This window comes from Cenococcum geophilum (assembly GCF_001692895.1).
Source record: "Cenococcum geophilum 1.58 unplaced genomic scaffold K441scaffold_1, whole genome shotgun sequence".
NCBI lineage: Eukaryota > Fungi > Ascomycota > Dothideomycetes > Gloniales > Gloniaceae > Cenococcum > Cenococcum geophilum.
The window spans coordinates 5,973,795-5,995,165 of NW_027137559.1; the positions used below are offsets into that span (position 1 = coordinate 5,973,795).

Sequence of the window (21,371 nt, forward strand, 5' to 3'; positions counted from 1 at the left end):
CTTAAGATAGTTTACTATTTAGCTACGTAGTAGCAGATTAAATATAAGACCCTAAGATAAATTAATTAAGGAACTAGACGACTATTAAGAGTAATAGGTCGCGTATATTTAGTATTAGAGATAAAGCGAATATTATAGGACAAATAAATATTCGCTTTAGTGCACTCTAAGTAAAAGGACAGTTGGCGCGAAGATAGGTTTGCTAACGCAATATAAACTAACCCCTTTTTTAAATAGCAAGAATATAGAGATAGTATAATCTCACTAAGAGATAATATCGTAGTAATAGTATAAGCACAACGTTGTACCTATAAAGAAGAAAGAGCTTTAGGTATAATAAGTAATAATATTAACTAAATTAATTAAATAGACATTACACCTCTAGTAAACGACTTAGAGATATTAGGAATCTTTAAGGATAAAGATAGAGAGGAGGGAGATAGTGTTACGGACGCTTTAAGTATAATATTATAACTACTTAAAAAAGAGTCGAAAGAAGCTAGTTAGTTAATTTAGGTATAGTTTAAGATAGAATTAGTAGAGTTATATAATAAGGAATAGTAACTAAGGTTATATAACGTTATATATAGTATACGCAGTGTATAAAGGGAACGTATGTATACTATATATAACATATATATTATGTATAAGGAGGATTTTATAGGAGTACGGTTGTGTATTTAAGGACCCTTAATCCCTACCTAGCTTTTTACGGTTCTAATTTCTACAAGAATCTATATGTTTATTTTTATTACTTTTAACTTAAATTTTATCTAGAATCTTATTATTCTTACTTATATTTTCTAGCAGGTCTTCCTAAAGCGTCCTATTAGGGTTAATTATATTAATTACATCTAGTATTTAATTGGCCTTCTTTTAAAACAAATTTACTAGATTTAGCTAGCTGTTATTATAGACGAGTTACTTATTAAACGTAACGTCTTTTATATAAATTACCTTCCCTTCACTTAGTATATATATTTAAAAGATATTTATTAAATTATACCCTACTAAATACCCAATATAGGCTCTAGGAGTAAGCTTTTAGGTATAAGAAATATTATACTTAAGTAGGTAGGCTCTACAGCTATAGGCACATAAGTAAGCTATATTTAGCTTAGTTAGTAAAAACCCTATTACTAACTAAAACTTTTTAAAGGGGTCTTCTAGTTAAGCCGTCGGCTTAGTATCCTATTTATTATATATGCTACTACTTTAAAGACTTTAGGCTAGAGTTCTTCTAGTAGTTATGCTTTAATTTATATGTATTAAGACTTTATAATAATTACCCCCCTAAAACATTTCGTAGGACTGTTTTATTCTAGTATATTTAGAGCTAAATACTCTACTATAATACCTTAGTCGGTAACCTAGTTATTAAATTTACCTTTAAGGGATGTCTTATTTATTTATTTATTTATTTTTTAAATCTATTATATTATACTACGTACAATACTACGTATGCAGCCTTGGGCTATAGCGCTATAGTTCTATATATATAAATCCTTTTTAGGCAGCTTAATATATACTAGTAGCTATATCCTAGTAGTTTATAGTTTTCTAGTAAAATACTAAGATACTACAACTACTAGGGAATGAGAAAATGGTAAGAAAAACTNTAAGAAATCCTAACCCCTNTNCCTGTCCTTTTGNAATTTATTTCTNTCCTTTTNCTCTCTAATATNNTTTTAAGAGCCTAGTAGGAGTTGCCTCCTTCTAGAATCCTATCTGTTTTATTCTTCTATAGAATCTTCTTCGCGTACTAGTTTAGCAGCTTTAAGAGTCTCGCAGTCTTTACTATTAGTAAAGTGTTTTTCTTTATAATTAATGCAAAGAGGGGTGGTATGCTAGTAAGGCTTGCCTATTATTATACAGATAGAACAGGAATGGTCTTTAGATAAATATACAGCTGTATAGTATCTACAGGCCCTAGTAGAGCACCTGTTTCCTATATGGCCAAATTTTTAGCAGCTCGTACACTGCGTAATAGGAGAGACTTCGAGGTATTTTACTACCTTAATAGCTGTACCTGCAATTAATATCTCTTTTTACTTAAGGATTTCTTGTCTTTTTTTTTTATTCTCTATAGTAAAAACTATAGAGCTAAATCTAGTCTGTAAATCGTGTCTTTTTATACTAGATAAGATCCATCTAGGTAGTCCTTATATCCTTATAGGATTAAAGGTCTTAATTTTTTTTTTAGAAGCTTAGAGCCTCCTTCTCCTAGAAAAGGTAGGGTAGGGACCCTATAGGGTATAATTTAAACCCATAGTTCTAGTTTTTGTTCTCTTTAAAAGGTAAAGCAGTTATACCAGATTTCCTTATATTTAACTAGGAAATCCGCATTATACTCTTCTATAGTTATAAGGAGAATATTTTATTTTCCTTTTATTCTAGCTATAGATGCTAAAATGGGTTTTTTTACTTGCAGTTTTAATGCAAATAGTTAATTGACTTTGTTTTGTATAGAGAAGGTATCTAGAGGTTAGTCCTTTTGGTCTATAATTAGGACTAGCTTTCTTTCTTATAGCTACTTTTTCTTACTTCTAGTAGAGGTAGAAGGAGTAGGAAATAGTAGTGATAAGGAGGGTAGAGAGGACGAAGTAGGGAGGTCCTTCTTTAGCCTCTCTACGTAGGTTTCTTTAGTAGGGGCTACCTCCTTACAGAGAGCTCTTACTTCTTTAACTAGTCCTTTTAGGATATCTTTTATCTTTTCTTTTCCTTTTATAAAGGGATTTTCTTCTACTAGGATACTACGTGTATAGTCCTCTAGCTGTTTAACTTATTCTTTTTTATCTTCTTCTTCTTCTTCTTCTAGCCCTTTATAGGCCTGGGTTAGGCTATCTAAAGCCTTTTATAGGTGTTGTTCTAAAGAAAGGGGAGAGAAAGATATACTAGGTATACTAGCCGTAAAAGTTATTAGTTTAGTTATCTTTTTTATAGGTTTTTAGTTTTCTTTTTTAGTAGAAGACTAAGGATATCCTTTTTTTTCTCCTGTCCTAAATAGGCTAGAGAAGGAGAAGGGCTAGAGAAAGTAAATGTAGATATAGACTTATTATCACTTATTTCTATAGGAGGTTTCTTTTTAGGCCTACTGGGCCTTGGCATTTTGTGTCTTATAGGGGGGTTTTCCTAGTTTTTATTATCCTTATACCCTTTCTCCTTACTAATCCTACTAGAAGATTTCTGGGGAGATTAGGCTAAGAGGTAGTAGAGAAACTAGCCCCTATTTTATAGTTTTAGTATTAATAGTAGTGGTAGTAGTTTTGGTATTCCTGTCTGTGCCTTGCTTATAAGCTAGGGCCACCCTTAGAGAAATTTTTTCTGTTGGGAAAAGGAGGTAAAATAACAAATAAATCCACCTCTAGCTCGCTAGGCAGTAGGAATTAGGTCTTAAAAGTTAGAAAATCGTTTGTTTTTGATGGTAAGATGGGTATAGGTAAGTTTTGGAGTGTGGCGCTACCTTTTGGTAAGGTTGCATGTGTGGTGAAGGTTTGGGATGTCTTATTATTAATATAGATTATAATAACTTTAAAGCCGTAGCGGCGCTTAACTATATTATAATACTTAATAATTGCTTAAGTGGTTAATAACTTCTACGCGAATGTTTTAACTTTATTTATTTATATTAAATTATTAAGGAAATATATCGCGTATTTATATCTATTATAGGCTTTAATTTCTTAAATTAAATCTACGTGTATATAATAGAAAGGCCTTATTGCCTTATCTATAGGTACCCTTCTTAATATTACCTTATAAGCCTTACTAACTATATAGGTTTCGCATTTAATTATTATAGGGCCTTATATAATCGCCCCAGTTACTTCTTTAAGCAATCTCTTAATTATAGCACTTTTTATATATCTAAGTTAGCTATACTAAAACCGTCTATTTACCTTTTAATTTAGTAAAGGTTCCGTTAATTTAGCTATAAAGGACGCGTCCTCCGTCCTAGGCTTTAATTTATTATATTTAAGGGTTATTTAACTATAGTAATTGTAACGGAACCTTATAGCAAGAACTACGATAGGCTCGTTAATGGGCTAGGTGTATAGGAAATGTAAGTACAAAAGTTAACAACGTAATAACAACTGGTGGAGTGGTTGCCTAACAGATTAACTCTAATTATATTCTGAGAATCACTATAAGGAAGGAACTATCTAGGTAGGGATTAAGGGTCCTTAAATACACAACCGTACTCCTATAAAATCCTTCTTATACGTAATATACGTCTTATATATAAGGTACGTAAGTTCCTCTTATTCCTTTTATTTAATACGTAGCACATTATATAACCTTAGTTACTATTCCTTATTATATAGTTCCACGGGTTCCATTCTAGTCCGTGCCTATATTAACCAACTAGCTTCTTCTAACTCTTCTTTAAGTAATCGTAATATTATACTTAAAGCGTCCGTAATATTATCTCCCTTCTCTTTATCTTCGTCCTTGAAGATTTAAAATATCTCTAAGTTGTTTACTAAAGGTATAATATCCGTTTAATTAATTTAGTTAATATTATTGCTTATAATACCTAAAGCAATTTCTTCTTTATACGCCCAACGTCGTGCTCGCACTATTGCTGCAATATTATCTCTTAGTAAGATTATACCGTCTCCGTATTCTCGTTGTTCGAAAGAGGGGTTAGTTTATATTACGTTAGCGAACCTATCTTTATAACAATCGTCCTCTTACTTAAAGTGCACTAAAGCGAATATTCGTTTGTTCTATAACGTTTGCTCTACTTCTAATGCTAAATATACGCAACCTATTACTCTTAATAGTTATCTAGTTCCCTAGTTAATTTATCTTAGGGTCTCGTGTTTAATTTGCTACTATGCAGCTAGATAGTAAACTATTACAAGCCCTTACTAAGTTGGAATATTCCCATAATATGGAATAGAAGGCCCTAGATACTTAAATTGCGGCGTCTGCTTATCTACTTTATCTTAAGAAGGTTCGTAAGAAGGTTTGTTTAAAGGAGTAGAAATTTATAGAATAAGGTCTATAGGAACTAGGTAATAAAAGAACGGATTCTCCTCCAATAAAAAAGGAAACAGATTTAAGTAGTTCAGTAGCTGCTTTTCTTAGGTCCCCCTTAGGTAACTTATTCTTTAGCAATCCTTCTTTATTAATACTGCCTGACCTAATCTCTTCTAATACTCCTATACCTTTTCTATAGCGTTCTTTAAATTCTCTAGTAGCTCTTAGGTAGTCTTAGTATAGCCTATCCACTTAACCTTATACTATGTTTTATTATTAATGTCCTTATAATTAACGATCTTTAAAACTTGTTATTTGTCTTCTTCTTATCCTTTATACGTGTCTGCTTTATAAACTAGTGGCTTAATATTCCTATATACTAGCTCTAGCATTGCGATATACTATATAGGGTAGATCTTTATTTTAGCTAGTAGGTTTAACTTAAATATAACTGGTAAAATTTTCTTCTTAATTTCAAAAGGTCCTAGTCTAATATGGTCTAATTTCTTGCTTAATCGTTAACTCTTGAAATTTTTGTATAGTAGCTATACTTTATCTCCCTCCTTAAGATCTAGTCCCTTAGATCTCTTAGTATTATAGTACCTTTTTATTTTCTCTTATACTCTCTTTGCTAATTCTATAAGGTCTGCATAAAGATTTATTAATGTCTTTATTCTCTCTTTAGCTGTACTACTTATTTTCTTCACTTGCTATAGTAATAACGATATTCTTAGCTTATATCTATAATTTGCCTTAAATAGTAATATACCTATCCCTTTTTAGGGTGTTATATTGTATATAAACTATATAACTAGTAATAGCGATACCTAATTATTCTGTATATAATTAACATAATATCTTAGATACTGCTCTAGCGTCTAATTTAACCTTTCCGTTTAACCGTCTGTCTGCGGATAATATGCGGTGGAAGTTGCTGCTTAAACTCCTTGCTCCGCTAAGAACACTTCCTAAAATACTATTACGAATCTTAGATCTCTATCCGATATAATCTTGCTTAGTACTCTATATCTTATAAATACTTCTTTAATATAGATTCTAGCGATATCTTCTGCTAAGATTTTTTCTATGCATGCTATAAAGTATCCCTACTTTGTAAGCTTATTTACTATTACTAAGATCGCGTTATAATCTTATCCGGTAATAGGATCTTTTAACTTTAGCAACTTAATAATAAAGTCCTATAATATAACCTCCTATAGTCTCTCTAGTGTTTTAATAGGTTGTAGCCCTCTATATGGCTTATGCCTTATTAGTTTATTCTTTTAGTAATCTAAATACTCCTTTATAACCTTTCTAGCTATTCTCTAGATTTCGTTAATAATATACTCCTCCTAAAGTCTTAACACTAAGCCCGTAGCTCTATTATGTCCTTAGGTTAGTCCCTTATAAAAGTCCTCCACAAACTACTCTGCTATACTTCTTAGGATGTACTTTACTTCTTAATTTTTATATATATCCGTTTATGGATCTTCTAGTTATGCTTCTAGAATTCTTTATGCCTAAAAGCTTTCTAGTATCTCGTAGACTTTCTCTAGTTTATTGTCTTCTTAAGTTACTACAATTTTCGGATAATTATACCTAATTAATCCGTCTATATCTTTTTGTAATAAAGCCCCTAATAGCTTTTCCTTATTTTATAGTTTAGCTTTACGGCTTAGAGCATCTGCCCGCGTATTATTTGTACCTTTAGTATACTAAATCTTGAAATGGTATTCTATAAGCATCTCTGCCTATTTAACCTATCTTCGGTTAAGTTCCTTTGTTATTAGAAATCCTATTAGGTTCTTATAATCCGTCTTAACTATAAATAGTTTCTCTATGCCTTATAAGAATACTCTCTATTCCTTTAATACTGTAACTATACCTAATAACTCCTTATTATAGATGTTATAGTTTAACTCCGGTGGTGTTATCTTCTAACTATAGTATGCTACTAGGTGCTATCTATCCTAATATCTTTATATAAAGCACGCCCCTAGTATATAGTCTAATATATCTATTTTTATAACCGTCTCTAGTCCTAGTTAATAGATCTTAAGAACTAACTCCTGGGTAAATAACTCTTTAACTTTCTTAAAGAGTTCTCTTTACTTCTTTCCCTATGCCTATAGTTCTTCTTTCTTTATTAACCGCGTAAATGGCTTAATGTTCTTTAACTACTGCGCTATAAACCTTCTATAGTAATTATAAAACCCTAAGAATAATCTTAACTATATAACGTTCTCTAGTTCCTACTAATTTACTATAGCCTTAATCTTCTTTAGATCTATACTAAGTTAGCCTAGTTTAATAATAAATCTAATAAAATCGGTCTTCCTAGTAAAGAACTCGCATTTCTTAATTGCTACTAGCATCTATTCTTCTTATAGTCTCTTTAAGACCCATTTAACATATTCCCTATGTTCTTCCTTAGTTATTAAGTAGATAATAATATCATTAAGATATACCATAACAAATTCATCTAAGTATTCTCCTAATATATTATTAATACGCTTCTGGAACGTTACTAGTACATTTATAAGCCCGAATTGCATAACTAATAGTTTATACAGTCCTTCCTTTAACCTAAAGGCTGCCTTTTATTTATTACCTTCCTTAATCCTAATCTAATAGTACGCCCATCTTAAATCTATCTTTATAAAGATTTGCGTATTGCCTATCCTATCTTAGATTTCGCTAATTAAGGGTAAAGGATACCTATCCTTTCTAGTAATGCTGTTTAACTATCTATAGTCAATACACAGCCTTAGTTTGCTATTCTTCTTTAGTACAAATAGTACTAAATAACCTGTTAATGATTGCGATGGTCTAATATATCCCTTTTATAGATTTTCCTAAATAAACTCTTTTAACGCTCTACCTTCTTCTTTAGTAAGCTTATAGATTGGAAAGAACCTTAAACTTATTCCTAGTTCTAACTCTATTTTATAGTCCCATACTATATATTCTAACAGCTTTTCACTCTCTAGTAACTATAGTTTCTTACTATACTTATAGTATCTCTTTAGTATATAGCTTAGTCCTTTCTCTATTTCTTTATAGGTTGCTTCTACTTAGTACTATACTAACTTAGCTTATTATCGCATCTTGCGGCGTTAAGTATCTCTAATATCGACCTAACCTATAATCTAATTAATCCTTAGATTATATTCTTGTAACTAAGGTATACCTAATACTACCTTATCCTGTCCTAATAGTAGGATATTAAAAGACATCTTAATTTGTCTTCCTTTGATAGTTATCTAAATAGGTCCTATTTTAAGATTAATAATCCCTCCTCTATAGGTTATTAGATCTCCTAAAATTATAACTAATAGGTAAGGTTACTCCTTTTATCTATAAGGTAGCCCTATTCTCTTAACTGCTACTAGTAAAATATAATTTCGCGTTACTCTACTATCTATTAGCGCTTCGAACTGCTAATCTTGCTAATTAACTTATAAATTTAGGTGTCGTCTTTAAATTCCTTTAAGGGTCTAAGGCTCTACCACTAGCTCCCTCTAGTCCTATAGACCTTTACTTTTCCCAACTATTAGCTGCTTAATCCTAGTATACTTAGCTTACTCTTTAGCTAATGCCTAGTTTACTTTTTATCTTTAATATACTATAGATACGTGTTTTCTAGGCATTCCTACCACTGTTGTCCGTCTAAGCATTCTTCCGTAAGGAATCTTCCTAGTTAAAGTACTAAACTTCCTTCCTCTTGGATTTCTATTAGATGCCATCTATGTATATATTTGGCATTTCTATACTATTACTCGTCCGTTATCTAGTATATCCTTATAGGGTATTTCCAATTCTTTTCTTTCGGATTCTTATATATTTCGTATATATCGTCTACGCACGTAATCCATAATATCGTGTAGTGTGCTAGGTGCTTTAGGTTAACTCTTAACTTGTCTTTATCCCTAAGTTTAAACCTTTATTATATTAATCTAAACGTTATAACTTTATTCGCAGGTACTAAGATACGTCTTTTACTTCTCTAGTCCTCTAAACGTTCCTTTAGATCCTTTAATATTATAATTAAGGCCCCCTTAATATAAGTTATAGCCTTCTCTATAATTAGGTGGTTTTGGATAACTTTTTTATTTAACCATATATAGAAATCTTCCTACTTATTATTATGTTGTTATCTATACTACTTTTAGTACAGCTACTAGAGTATATATAGTCTGTCCGTAAGAAAATATCTCTTTATTGCTGCATTATAACAGCCTTTAGTATATCGTTCTTTGAACCTAGTAGGAATCCCTAGATCCTCTTCTTATTCTAATTTAGTAAGCCACTTAGCTCTTAGTATGCCTACTCTCGGCCTATTAGTGATTCTTTATACTAGTGCTCTGTCCTTTATACGTCCTAATATACTAGATCTCTTATCTAGTTTCTGTTCTTGCTATGCAATAATTCTTTGCCTAAACTCTTCTATGGTTTCTTTTGGTTTGCGCCTTACGCTCTAATCCTTAAAGTCGTCTTACTTCTTAATCTTAGTATTAACTTTTTAATCTTTAGGCCGAACGCTGTGTTCCCCTAGTAAGTCTTCTAGGTTTATATATCTGTCTCTTAGTCTAATTACTATTTGCGCTGTAGATTCTCTAATCTATAAAGAAGCTCCTAGCCTCTTGTTTATAGGTGTCCTAATTTATACCCCAAATTCTTAACCCCTTGGGTTCTTTAATCCCAAGCTTACTTCTAACTTAAGCTTAGCCCCTACCTTAGTCCAACTAGGCTTGACTAGTGTCCTCGTCTCGTCTTAAGAGTCCTAGATCTTACTTATCTTATCTTAAAAATCTTATACTATTAGGAATTCTTGTCCTAAGCTTATTCGTATGTCTTTAAACTAAGCCGCTGCTCTACTTTATTGGTTTCTGTCTGTTATAGGTCCTTAAGCTTACCTTATCTTATCTTAAGAATCTTAGTCGTCTCTTATCTCGTCTTAAGAGTCTTAAGCCTTTAGCCTTTTGCCTTTATTAAGTGCCGAAGTAGTTCACTGTCTGACTTCTTTTGCGTCTTGTAAAGCGATAGACATTATGTCTAGTGGGGTTTTGATCCCTACTAATGTTCCTTATTCTATAATAGAATTATCCTCTACTTCTAGTATAACATCTCTAAGGTCTGCTTACTTCTAGTAAGCGGCCCTTATTACCTTATTATCACGGAATATTTTGCTTAGGTCGAATTTATTGTCCTTAATATCCAATCTGCGAACTGGTTCGTTGGTTCCTCTATATCTTATAGGTGCTGGCTCTTATAGCCAATAGCTTACGCCGTACTTAGTGTCCTTATAAATTTAGTATACGTTATTATAATAAAATATAAAACTTTTAATTAAATATTCTTTTATTCCTTGCAGCATATTATTGTCCCTTTATACATATATATTATCTACTAATCTCGTGCCTTTTACTATATAGTGACTTTGCCTACTTCTATAGTCTCTAACGTAATAACCCTGTTTTCCGCAATTTATATAAGCTCCCTCTTTAAACCATTTCTCTTGCTATAGAGTCCGCCTAAATATCTTCTACTATTGAGATCCCTGATTCGGCCTCTGCTCTCTAGACCTTTAATTACTTAATCCTTGCCCTTTAGGTTTCTATAGTTTGCTCCTACTCTTATAGGCTTCTTTAGTACTACTTAGGTCTATTAGCTCTACGCCATACTATAGTTTCTAACTTAGCTTTTGTCGTTACGTACTTTACGCCTTATATAACTATAGAACTCTATCCTAGCCTCTCTTAGCCTGTTCCCTTTAGTAGATCTAATTGTTAATCTTAATTAACTAATCTATTAGTTCCCTTAGGGTATCCGCATCTTCTATTAGGATAATCACGTCCTAGACTTTAGCCTTAAGTCCCTGTTTATACTGTGCCATAAGCGCCCTATTATTCCACTTTACTTATATTGCTAGTGTTTAGAACTATATCGTATACTTAATTGCTAAAGTTCGTTATATAAGGTTCTAAAGTTTTCTTTCTACTATAGTTGTTTCTTCCAGGTCTCTAAATATCTGCGTAAGTCGTTCTATAAATCCTTCCCAACTTAAGAATATAAATCGCACGTCTTAGTTAGTGGTCGTTATTCCGTTTGCCTATATCTCCGTAAGGTAAGGTTTAAACTACTTAAGTGCTTTTCCTAATAAGAATAGTCCTGCGTAAGCTATCCAATCCATAGGTATAGGTAACTTTACTCCCTCCTATAAGACCTTAAAGTGCATCTACGTAAGGAATCCTTTAAGCTTTAACCTCTCTCCTATAAATCTCTTAATTAATAGTAGCTTAATCTTTACTGCTCCTATCCCGTTAAGTCTTTCTTCTAATACTATATTATTAGCTGTTAGCTAGTCAACTACCTCCTATAGCTGTCCAACCGTTACAGGTTGCTATAAGTTAGTATCTACTATACTAGTATCACCTCCTATCCCTAAAGTAGTTGCTGCCGTTAATAGCATTATAGTGGCTGCTTTTAGTAGCATATTATTTAACTTTTTATATTAATACTATAATTGGGTAGTAATTGTGTAACGGAACCTTATAGCAAGAACTATAATAGGCTCATTAATGGGCTAGGTGTGTAGGAAATGCAAGTATAAAAGTTAACAACGTAATAACAACTGGTGGAGTGGTTGCTTAATAGATTAACTTTAATTATATTCTGAGAATTACTATAAGGAAGGAACTATCTAGGTAGGGACTAAGGGTCCTTAAATACACAACCGTACTCCTATAAAATCCTTCTTGTACGTAATATACGTCTTATACATAAGGTACGTGAGTTCCTCTTATTCCTCTCGTTTAATATATAGCACATTATATAACCTTGGTTACTATTCCTCGTTACATAGTTCTATGGGTTCCATCCTAGTCCGTGCCTATATTAACCAACTAGCTTCTTCCGACTCTTCTCTAAGTAGTTATAATATCATACTTAAAGCGTCCGTAACAGTAATATCTATAATATATAAACTTCTCACCACCGCAACAGTAGAGGTAGTTACCCTTATTATGCTAAAAGACACCCTTTTTGTTAAGTCTATAATTATAAACTAGATTTATATAAAATCCTAGTATATATATAGCGTTAATAAGATAGATCTTCTACTTTCCTAATAGATAATAACTATAACTTTAGCTATTCTAAAGCCTTTAATATTTTCTATACTAGATCTAGTATATAACTGTTTACTAGCCAGTTAGATATTACCTATAAACCTTTCTTAGTTGTTAATAATATATAGGGTTATTATAGGGTTAAAAATTATACTATTATAGAGAGCGTAATCTAATGGAATATAAGCTCCAGCTTAATAAACTATAAAGCTTCCGTAAGGTTTACTAGGTAAGCTCTTCTACTCTATATTATCTAGCTTTTTATTAAATAAGGCTTTATTTCTTAACTAATTAATTATAGCCTTAAATTTAGGTAAAGACTTAGCAAGCTTTTACTCTATTAACTATATTTTTTAATTATTTAGTTTCCAACCTAATGGTTAAATTAACTTAATAAGGTAGTAGCATTTTCTAAATAGGTATAGCAATCCGTATAGGTATAGCTTTATCTATTCCTTATCTAACCTTCTTAAAGATTTAGCTTCCGGCTTAGCTTCTAATTTATTTTCTAATTTAGGCTTATTAATTAGCTCTCCTTTAAAGCTTAGTATATAGAAGTCTTGCTAACTCCTTACCTTCTAAGCAGAGTCTAATTATTAATAATTTTAATAGACCTTAATAATAACTTAAAGGGTAGGTAGACTTTTCTTCTTCCTCTTAAGGTTTTATAATTTGTTTTTCTAGTATTCTAACCATCCTAATAAGGCAGATTTAATGGTATATATAAAGTCCTTAACTAGTCAATCGCCATCTACCTTAGGTAGTTTAACCTTCTTATAATTATTATACACCTTCTCCTACTCGTAGAGCCACCTTTTAATATTCTAACTCTTTGGGGCTTTCTTTATTTTTAAATATTAGGTAACTAAGTTAACTTTCTAAGCATTATTAATTGGAGTAATAGCCTACTTAAGTAATATAAGGATATTATAGACGGTATTTCCTTTAAAGGTATAGTCGATGTAGTTATAGAAAATAGTGCTAATAATATAGGTGCGTAGAAACTTAAGGGCTGCTTCCTTTTTCTTATACCGCTTATAAGCTTAGTTATACTATTTTTATAAAGCTTAAAGCTCTTCCTTCTTACCTTTATTAAGGGCTAAGAATATAGTCTTCTAAGGATTAACAACTAATGGTAATAGCTCTAACAGTGCTCTATATCTAGGTAGATTATTTTTCTTAATATCCGGATTAATATACTCCTACATATTCTTACTATCGGCTCTATACTTAATAATACCAATCCATTAGTCCCAATTATTTAGGCCTACTAGAATTATAGTATACGTCGTAATAAGGGTTTTGGATTATTAAGAGGACATTTTAAGGCCTCTACTGTTTAGTTAATAATAGGGTAATTAGGGTTTCAAATTAAAGATAATACAGTAGATGGCCCGGGCTTATAACTATCGGACGGGTAAGTCACTTATAAGAACTCTGTTGATTAAAGCTGGCTCTAGAAGCTCTTTATATACATAAGGTAGGGGCAAAGGACTGACGATGACACTGACGACGACACTGACGACGATTTGGAACTATTACTCAATCGCCACAAGGTCGGTATTGCCACTCAGTCGGTAATAGGTAATGAATAGGTAATAGAAAATAGATAGTAAGACATACGATGGCAAGAAACAGGGTGTGAGTCATAAGGTGGTACTTGACAGTGACCTCAACGCTCGACATCTCTACTCGGTTACTAGGGAGACCTTGCACAAATCAAGTTTCAAATTACTAGTCAACAAGCCTCTATCGGTGCTGTGGCTACAGAATCTGGCATATAAAAATTTCTACGTTTGAGGTGTGGTGTTCCAGTCCGAGAGTCGAATGCGGGAGATATTCAGGGAGGAACAGTTCTGGTCAAACTCCCATCTCATAAGATAGAAACGGTAAATCTTCGCTTTTGATTTAGAAAAACCTACTTTATATTTGTGTCCATATATTTGCCGCTATGTGCAATCATCGCATCTGGTAGTCATCCAACGCCATGCCCTTCGCAATCTTCTTGATCAAAGCCTTCTTCAAGAATTGCTCGCGAGCTAGACTCCGAGTTTGCTGTTAATGATAAGCGAATTAGCGCAGATACCAGTGCAGAGGATCAGAAGTTTTATACCTTTACGAACACATCCGCTCCAACACGCCCTCTATCCAAAGCTCGGCCAAGGACGAATAAAGCATCTGCACATGCCCTTTCCTCCGCACATAGCGAGTACAGTTGGCCACCCACTAAAGTCGGGGCCACCAATACGTCATCCACATCCGGCACTTTGCGTGTCCGTGCCTCTTCCATTACGCGGTCAGCCTCAACCATTGCGTTTCGTAGGATCTGCTCGTTTGACGCTAGTGCCGCATCTAGCTGCTGTAATTGATCGAGTTCTGCTTGTAGGCGCCCGTGGGCTTCACGCAAGGCAAACTGCTGTGCTTGCAGAGATGCTATGGCATTCGTATTATCTGTTGTTGTTTGCCGGAGCTGAGCTACGAGTGTAGAGGATAGTGCGGTAAGAAGAGCATCCTTCTCTGGATTTGGAGGTATGGGGGGAGCAGGAATAGGGGCGGACTGGCCACTTTGAGATGGTAGCGTGACATCTAGTGGCGAGTCTAATAGGTCAGGAATGGGGTTTTTCGGCCTTTGGGGTAGATATTGGGTTTGCTGGCTTGGAGGCAACATATTTGTCATTGGATATTGTCGAGCAGGCATTTGGCCCGTGGGCCCTCCATATTGAGATGGTGCTTGAGCAAGCAAATAATTTGCTGGAGGTCTTTGGGGCTGTTGAGGCTGCTGAGGCTGCTGAGGCTGCTGAAGCTGTTGGGTTTGCTGGGCCTGCTGGGGTGTTGTAGGGGCTGTTGGTTGTTGCTGGCAGAGTCTCTGAGGCTGTTCATCAGGAGTAATTGGGCTGACAGGACTTCCAAGTTCGTATGATGTAGACTGGAAAGGTTGCTGGGTCATTTGAGCCTGTACGTGTGGCCGCACCGGTCGTCCTATAGGAGTTGGAGGGTTCATATCATAGCTTGGTTGTCGATGCTGTGTAGCATGCGGCATTCTTCTAGAAGTTTGCCAATTATCTGGATGTCCATATCTATTTTCAGATATCGTTTGTGGGTATGGAGGCACAGGTGGTAGTCTCTGAGCACTATCTTGTAGCTGTTGTAGTCTGTCTTGCGAAGGATCATGCGGCTTCAAGAGTTTAGGCGGTGGCTGAGGTTGTTGTACGGGAGATGGAGAGGCCGTTGGAGCAGGCCGCATTTCTTTCCGCAATTCTTCGGGTGGTGGAGGGACCGGTGGACCAGTCTGCTGGCCGCTTGGAGGCCCATATTGGGACTGTTGCTTGGAACGCACTGGAGGTTCTTTTGCAAACACCCCGCGAAGGACTGCTAGGAAGTCAAAAATCGTAGATTTCTTGAAGAGGTCAGCGTAGGTCAACCAAAAGTCTCCTAAAGCATGAAAGAGCACTTCAGTTGCTCAACATACGTCCCAATATTTCCCCCATTGCGCCAAATATGGATGATAAATCCTCCCATCCCCGCTAACATGCTGCCCTGGCCTGACTAGCATATCCTGAGAAGGAGTCACATAGACTATCGGCGATTCCCGTGGGTATGCATGGGGCACCCATAATGAAATGGGAAAGCCATAGGTAGCGCCTCGAAATGTGACAGGAAGGGTCCCACTGAGAAGCAGGAGGAGAGCAGACGCGCCATTTTCGTATGCTGGGACATGCCATAATTTCAGTATCAATATATATTGGTATACGGGAGACCATCGCAAGTGGAGGCGTACTATAGACCTCCGTTCGTGGAGAAAGAGATGGATAGTCCGCGAGGGCTTCGGCGACGTTGGAGTACGTGCGATTAACGTCGAGATATTCCTGAAAAAGGCCCCGTTAGCAGAATTGACTATAAAACTGAGGACTCAACGGGTGTTTACACTAGGGAGAACACTGTATAGCCAATTTAGGACTTTATCTGGCACTGGGGCCATGTTGCGATTTGGGCGCGAAGGCGGTTGCGGCGAGCATGCGCCATGAGTAGATATGACGACTATCGAGCCATGAGCACCGAATATGGCTTTCGAAGGTAGTAGAAGTTGATGGATGAGAATACCGATGCTGAAGCGTGTCTCAGAGATCGATTAGTAGGCTATTGGCGGGCGTTGGCGGTCTTCTGGTGGAGATTCTCAACGCCGAGCATTTCACAAGGCCACCACCATCATCATCAGGCATCAAAAAAGCTTTACAGTTAAATTTGAGCATTGTTTTCCTTCAGTGAAGAGTAAACTCATCAAGAGTCAAGACTAATAATATACAATGTACAATTTATACAGACAGTCGTCAACGCATACTGCAACAAGCAGTTCAGTAAAGCAAATCTAGCCATATTCTGTCCTTGCGCAGTCCTTTGGCATAGTAGCCTAACCTATAATTATAACTCATCAATCTTAATGCTGGCTCCACTCAATAGTGTTCAAATCAATTCCTTCTTGGACCAGCTCCCACAGAGGACTGAGCTCTCTTAAGAAGGTCACTCGTTCTCGCACAGCTTTCAATACATAATCAATTTCCTCTTCGGTTGTGAATCTGCCGATGCCGAAACGGATGCTGCTGTGTGCACTTTCATCGCTACTGCCGAGAGCTCTCAGGACGTAACTAGGTTCCAACGAGGCCGAGGTGCATGCGCTTCCTGACGAAAGAGCAATATCCTTAAGAGCCATGAGGAGCGATTCACCCTCAACATACGCAAATGAGACGTTAACACAACCCGGATAATGGCTAGAGGCATCACCATTTAGAGTGGTGTGCTCCAGGGCTAACAGTCCGTCGAGAAGGCGTTTTGATAATGCCGAGATACGCTTCCCATCATACTAGATTGGATCAGCTTCCATTATCTCCGTTCAAGAAATAGAGAATTGTCTTAAGAATTGTGTCCATCTCATAACCCCTGCTATGTAGCAACATAGTATGTCGACGTACAGGTGCAAGCACCTATAGCTTTCGTCGAAACACTCAGAAAGCCATGCATGTATAAAGCGAATAATCATAGTGACGGAAAGGTGTAAATTGAAGAACTTAAGGAAAATATATGCGTACCTCTATGTCCTCTTTACATATACGTGCTGCCTCGCCAATCCCAATGGCAAGCGGCGGAGCCAATGTGCCACTCCTTAGGCCGCGTTCTTGACCACCGCCGGTGATGATTGGGTCAAGCCGGACTCTTGGTCTACGTCGGACATAGCATGCTCCAATTCCCTTAGGGCCGTATATTTTATGCCCCGAGATGGACATAAGGTCTATATTCATTTTGTTGACGTCGATTGGAATTTTTCCAACCGCTTGAGCAGCATCTGTGTGGAAGAAAATTTTTCTTGATCGGCAAAGCCTTCCAATCTCTCCAACCGGTTGGACCACACCAATCTCATTGTTGACAGTCATGATGCTGACAAGAGCGGTTTCGGGCCGTATAGCAGCTTCAAGCTGTGCCATGTCGATAAGTCCGTTGCTTTGAACAGGTAGATACGTTATTTCGAAGCCTTCATCTTGCAGATGGCGGCAGCTGTCCAGGACACATTTATGCTCTGTTTGGCAGGTTATGATGTGCTTCTTCTTGCCTGACCGCCCAAAAAACCTGGCAACACCCTTGATACTCATATTGTTACTTTCGGTGGCTCCACTTGTGAAGATAATCTCTTTAGGGTCAGCACCGATGAGGTCAGCAATATACCCTCTTGCCTGTTCCACCGCTTTTTCAGTCTCCCATCCATATGCATGTGTTCGCGAATGAGGATTGCCGTAAAGACCAGTCATGAAGGGCAACATTGCATCAAGGACTCGTGGATCCATGGGTGTTGTCGCCTGCATATCTAGGTAGATAGGACGCATGCCTTCGTCCATTATAGTTGCCTGTTTTAACAGTTCTAGTGATTATCAGTTCGTAGTCAACCCATAAATTTGCTACTGTTATGAACTTACCAGCTGAAGGACTCATCGTGTCTGCACTCAATCTAGAGGTAGGTATAGTCTCATCCTGTGGCCTCTTCCCAGTCTTTTGTAAGAATGCCTTCTGATCTGCCTTGATGGCTGTTTCAACGCTGACGGTAGCGTTGATAGGTTTGGTCTCGGAAACATAACTTCGTCGTCCATTGTGGCCAAAAGCGGTGGCGGGTCGCGGTGAAAAGTGAGAAAAGCTGTTTGATGGGTATCGTCGTGAGCAAATCCTGAGGGCCTGCCTCGCTGCTGATGGGGTAATATTAGACATGATGGATCGAAAGCTTGGTGTCTTGGTGTAAGCTCCGCCAGAGCTTGCGACATTTCTTATCAGATGGTTTTCGTAAGCGACACCCCAGCGGGCAGACCTCCGTAAACAGCCCAATCCCAATTGAATGTTTGCTGGCTTGCAGGAAACGTCAAGTGCCTGGCTGTTTTCACATATTCTGTACTCGTGCGTTCTCCGTCAGCGTCTTTAATATTGAGGTTGCACGCATGCTGCTAGTCAAGTTTAAAATCCGAGAGTGACAAAGTCTTTCAGCCATTACTTACGAGGCTCGTGCTCAGCCACTGCTAGCTTCGTCATAGGATCGGCTTCAGGACATTGAAAGCACCCACGGACTTGATCCAAACCTCCACCACCAACGCCTACAACTTCAGAGCGCATCTCTTCGCCAGTATCCCAGTTTCCTTAGGCTATTGTTCTTTAGCATCTGCACTCGTCCAGCCCACCACAATCTTCAATCAATGAGTTGGAAAGGCATAACGAAGAGCGTCACTAGGGTAACGATCATGGTCTAGACGCCTGGGATTAAATAGGACTTGGCTAATTAATTTCTCGCAGGCGCCGCAAACCCTCAAGCAACGCTTTAACATTGTGAGTCTTTCCGATATCCGCATATTTCCGAATCGCGACAACATCCGGCTTTGCAAGTCAGGCCCCAACTGATCTGACTCTGTGGGACAGGGCGAGAACACAAAGGATCCAGTGTATGTTGATGCAGAAAGGCGGTTCCAAGAGTTGGAGAAAGAGACGAAGAGGTTGCATGATGAATCTAAGAAGTAATTCTTCTTCCCAGAGGCCACTGATATCAACGCGGCTAACAGTCACTAGGTATTTCGATGCCATAAATAGTTTGTACTCAGCAGCACTTTCAGCTTATCCACATATCTAACAAGATGGGCCTTAGGCATGCTCAACCACCAGATCGAGTTCTCTAAAGCGTGCGCGGAAATTTACAAACCCATCTCCGGTCGCATGTCGGATCCAGATTCTTTTGTGCAGGAAGGCAACCCGGAAGGAATACGAGCATGCGAAGAGTACGAGTCAATAGTGCGCGAGCTTCAAACTACGCTGCAGCCGGAACTGGAAATGATTGAAACACGTGTAATACGGCCTGCCGATGAGTTGCTAGAAATTATCAAAGTTATTCGCAAGGTAGCGACGAAGCGAGACCATAAACAACTGGACTACGATCGCCACCGAGCTACACTAAAGAAGCTACAGGACAAGAAGGACAAGACATTAAAAGATGAGAAAGCGATGTACAAGGCCGAAAACGAGGTTGAACAAGCCACGCAGGAGTTCAACTACTTCAATGATCTGCTAAAGGACGAGCTACCTAAGTTGTTCCGACTCGAGAGGGAATTTATACGACCACTATTCCAATCTTTTTACTACATGCAGCTTAATGTGTTCTACACGCTACACGAGAAAATGCAGAGCATAGATATCGGGTACTTCGATCTGACACTCGATATCGAGGCTGCGTTTGAGAAGAAGCGGGGCGATGTTCGAGAACAGGCTGAGGCGATAGCTATCACAAAATTCAAAACAACTGGAGGCCGAAAACCTGGCCAATTGAAATATGGCTCTAATAAGTTGGCTATAGAGGGCAAATCACCCACAACACGTCGATCAACCTTAGATTCTACAGATTCACCGCCGCCTCCATATAGCCCTGCTCCCGAAAAAAGCAATGCTCTCTCGCCCGCATTTTCTGGGGGCTTTGGAGTTGGCCGGGCTAATAGTACTGGTAGTGCCTGGGGTGCCGCTGCTAAATCCAAAGGTGCAGCACCACCGCCACCAAAACCCAAACCTTCTCGGTTGAACGGTGTGCCCGCTGTAGAGACAGTCACCGCACTCTATGACTACGAAGCACAAGCCGAAGGTGATCTCAGCTTCAGCACTGGGGATGTAATTGAGATTATTCAAAGGACATCAAATGAAAATGAGTGGTGGACTGGCAAAGTTAATGGACGGCAAGGGCAGTTCCCAGGTATGTATATTGCTTATGCCACAAATTCTCTTTCAAGAGACTTATATGTTTACTAGGAAACTATGTGCGCCTGAATTCTTAATATGGAGTAAGGGCTTGTGTATTTTTTTTGTCCACCAGTAGCCCAGCATCGTGGTAAACAATCACATTATTCTCACCTGTCTATTGAGCAGGAGATTTCATATTGAAACAGGAAGTATTGCATACTCTTTGGCCCGGTAGAGTGCAATTCAAGATACTTGAAGTCTCATGTGTGCCTTCATTTCATGCGCGATATTGTTATCAATCCCATATGGCTCTATTACCTCTTTTCTTTCTCAAATCAAAGTCACGGAATTCGCCACCTCTCAAGCCACACCCGAAACAATTTACACCCAAACATTAGCGCGAAGTCACAGCCCCGCATGACGACTAGTTGATTTGAAAGAACAGCTGCGGAAGAATGGAAGCTTCAATATCACATATAGCCCCACTTCTCCATCAGTAACTTCAATTCTCGCCCCTTCAATGTTTCCGGTTTTCTGTTTTCCTTGATATACTGACTTCCAATTTCTTAATCGTTTATTCTATCATTATCTCTCTCAACCATGGGTTGCGACTCCCAGACTTCCTTTACGCTCGACACAACCTGCCCCTAGTACGCCACAAATCCCTCCCAGCTTCAGTAAAGCCCGTTCAAACTTATTTCCTGGCAACAGGACTTACCTCGCCCTCCGCCGCCTGCAACTCGCCCTCGCCCAAATTCGTTCACGAGACCCGCCACCCCAGTAACTTTCACTGTGAAGTTCTTCCCCTACCAACTATACCCCGAGGCATCGAAAGCGGGCGAAGACAAGTACGAATGGTACAAGAAGTCGCGGTGTGGCGACTCGGAGGAGAAGATGAAGATGTGCACGACACTAATGAGCGCGTATGGCGCGAGCTGCGCCATTGATTTCAAGTTTGGAGGCATAGTCGCCAACACGATTGATGCATAGGGTGGTGCAATGGGTGCAGGA

At 37.5% G+C, this 21,371-nt stretch overlaps 3 protein-coding genes across 3 annotated transcripts; 1 reads left to right on the forward strand and 2 right to left on the reverse strand.

The window, feature by feature from the left end:
- Window positions 1-13,728: 13,728 nt before the first annotated feature.
- K441DRAFT_650715 (UEV-domain-containing protein) lies at window positions 13,729-16,155 on the reverse strand. Its single transcript, XM_067647079.1, has 5 exons — window positions 16,042-16,155; window positions 15,895-15,982; window positions 15,586-15,824; window positions 14,230-15,513; window positions 13,729-14,171 (listed from the first exon to the last, which is right to left on the reverse strand). The coding sequence occupies exons 1-5, from the start codon at window positions 16,093-16,095 to the stop codon at window positions 14,076-14,078; spliced, it is 1,761 nt and encodes a 586-aa protein (XP_067510614.1). The 5' UTR covers window positions 16,096-16,155; the 3' UTR covers window positions 13,729-14,075.
- Window positions 16,156-16,351: 196 nt separating this feature from the next.
- K441DRAFT_650717 (cysteine desulfurase) lies at window positions 16,352-18,379 on the reverse strand. Its single transcript, XM_067647080.1, has 3 exons — window positions 18,080-18,379; window positions 17,201-18,024; window positions 16,352-16,974 (listed from the first exon to the last, which is right to left on the reverse strand). The coding sequence occupies exons 1-3, from the start codon at window positions 18,363-18,365 to the stop codon at window positions 16,552-16,554; spliced, it is 1,533 nt and encodes a 510-aa protein (XP_067510615.1). The 5' UTR covers window positions 18,366-18,379; the 3' UTR covers window positions 16,352-16,551.
- Window positions 18,380-18,512: 133 nt separating this feature from the next.
- K441DRAFT_650719 (reduced viability upon starvation protein) lies at window positions 18,513-20,593 on the forward strand. Its single transcript, XM_067647081.1, has 6 exons — window positions 18,513-18,877; window positions 18,939-18,971; window positions 19,062-19,156; window positions 19,209-19,228; window positions 19,285-20,373; window positions 20,430-20,593. The coding sequence occupies exons 1-6, from the start codon at window positions 18,842-18,844 to the stop codon at window positions 20,453-20,455; spliced, it is 1,299 nt and encodes a 432-aa protein (XP_067510616.1). The 5' UTR covers window positions 18,513-18,841; the 3' UTR covers window positions 20,456-20,593.
- Window positions 20,594-21,371: the final 778 nt, after the last annotated feature.

Bases quoted from the DNA above. Each gene is read 5' to 3' on its own strand.
- K441DRAFT_650715 (XM_067647079.1), bottom strand. From the start codon at position 16,095: ATGGCCCCAGTGCCAGATAAAGTCCTAAATTGGCTATACAGTGTTCTC. The intron at 15,983-16,041 runs GTAAACACCCGT...GGCCTTTTTCAG, and splicing joins TATACAGTGTTCTCCCTAGT to GAATATCTCGACGTTAATCG. The intron at 15,514-15,585 runs GTATGTTGAGCA...GACCTCTTCAAG, and splicing joins AATGGGGGAAATATTGGGAC to AAATCTACGATTTTTGACTT.
- K441DRAFT_650717 (XM_067647080.1), bottom strand. From the start codon at position 18,365: ATGTCTAATATTACCCCATCAGCAGCGAGGCAGGCCCTCAGGATTTGC. The intron at 18,025-18,079 runs GTAAGTTCATAA...GATAATCACTAG, and splicing joins CACGATGAGTCCTTCAGCTG to AACTGTTAAAACAGGCAACT. The intron at 16,975-17,200 runs GTACGCATATAT...GATCCAATCTAG, and splicing joins TATGTAAAGAGGACATAGAG to TATGATGGGAAGCGTATCTC.
- K441DRAFT_650719 (XM_067647081.1), top strand. From the start codon at position 18,842: ATGAGTTGGAAAGGCATAACGAAGAGCGTCACTAGG. The intron at 18,878-18,938 runs GTAACGATCATG...AATTTCTCGCAG, and splicing joins TAACGAAGAGCGTCACTAGG to GCGCCGCAAACCCTCAAGCA. The intron at 20,374-20,429 runs GTATGTATATTG...TATGTTTACTAG, and splicing joins ACGGCAAGGGCAGTTCCCAG to GAAACTATGTGCGCCTGAAT.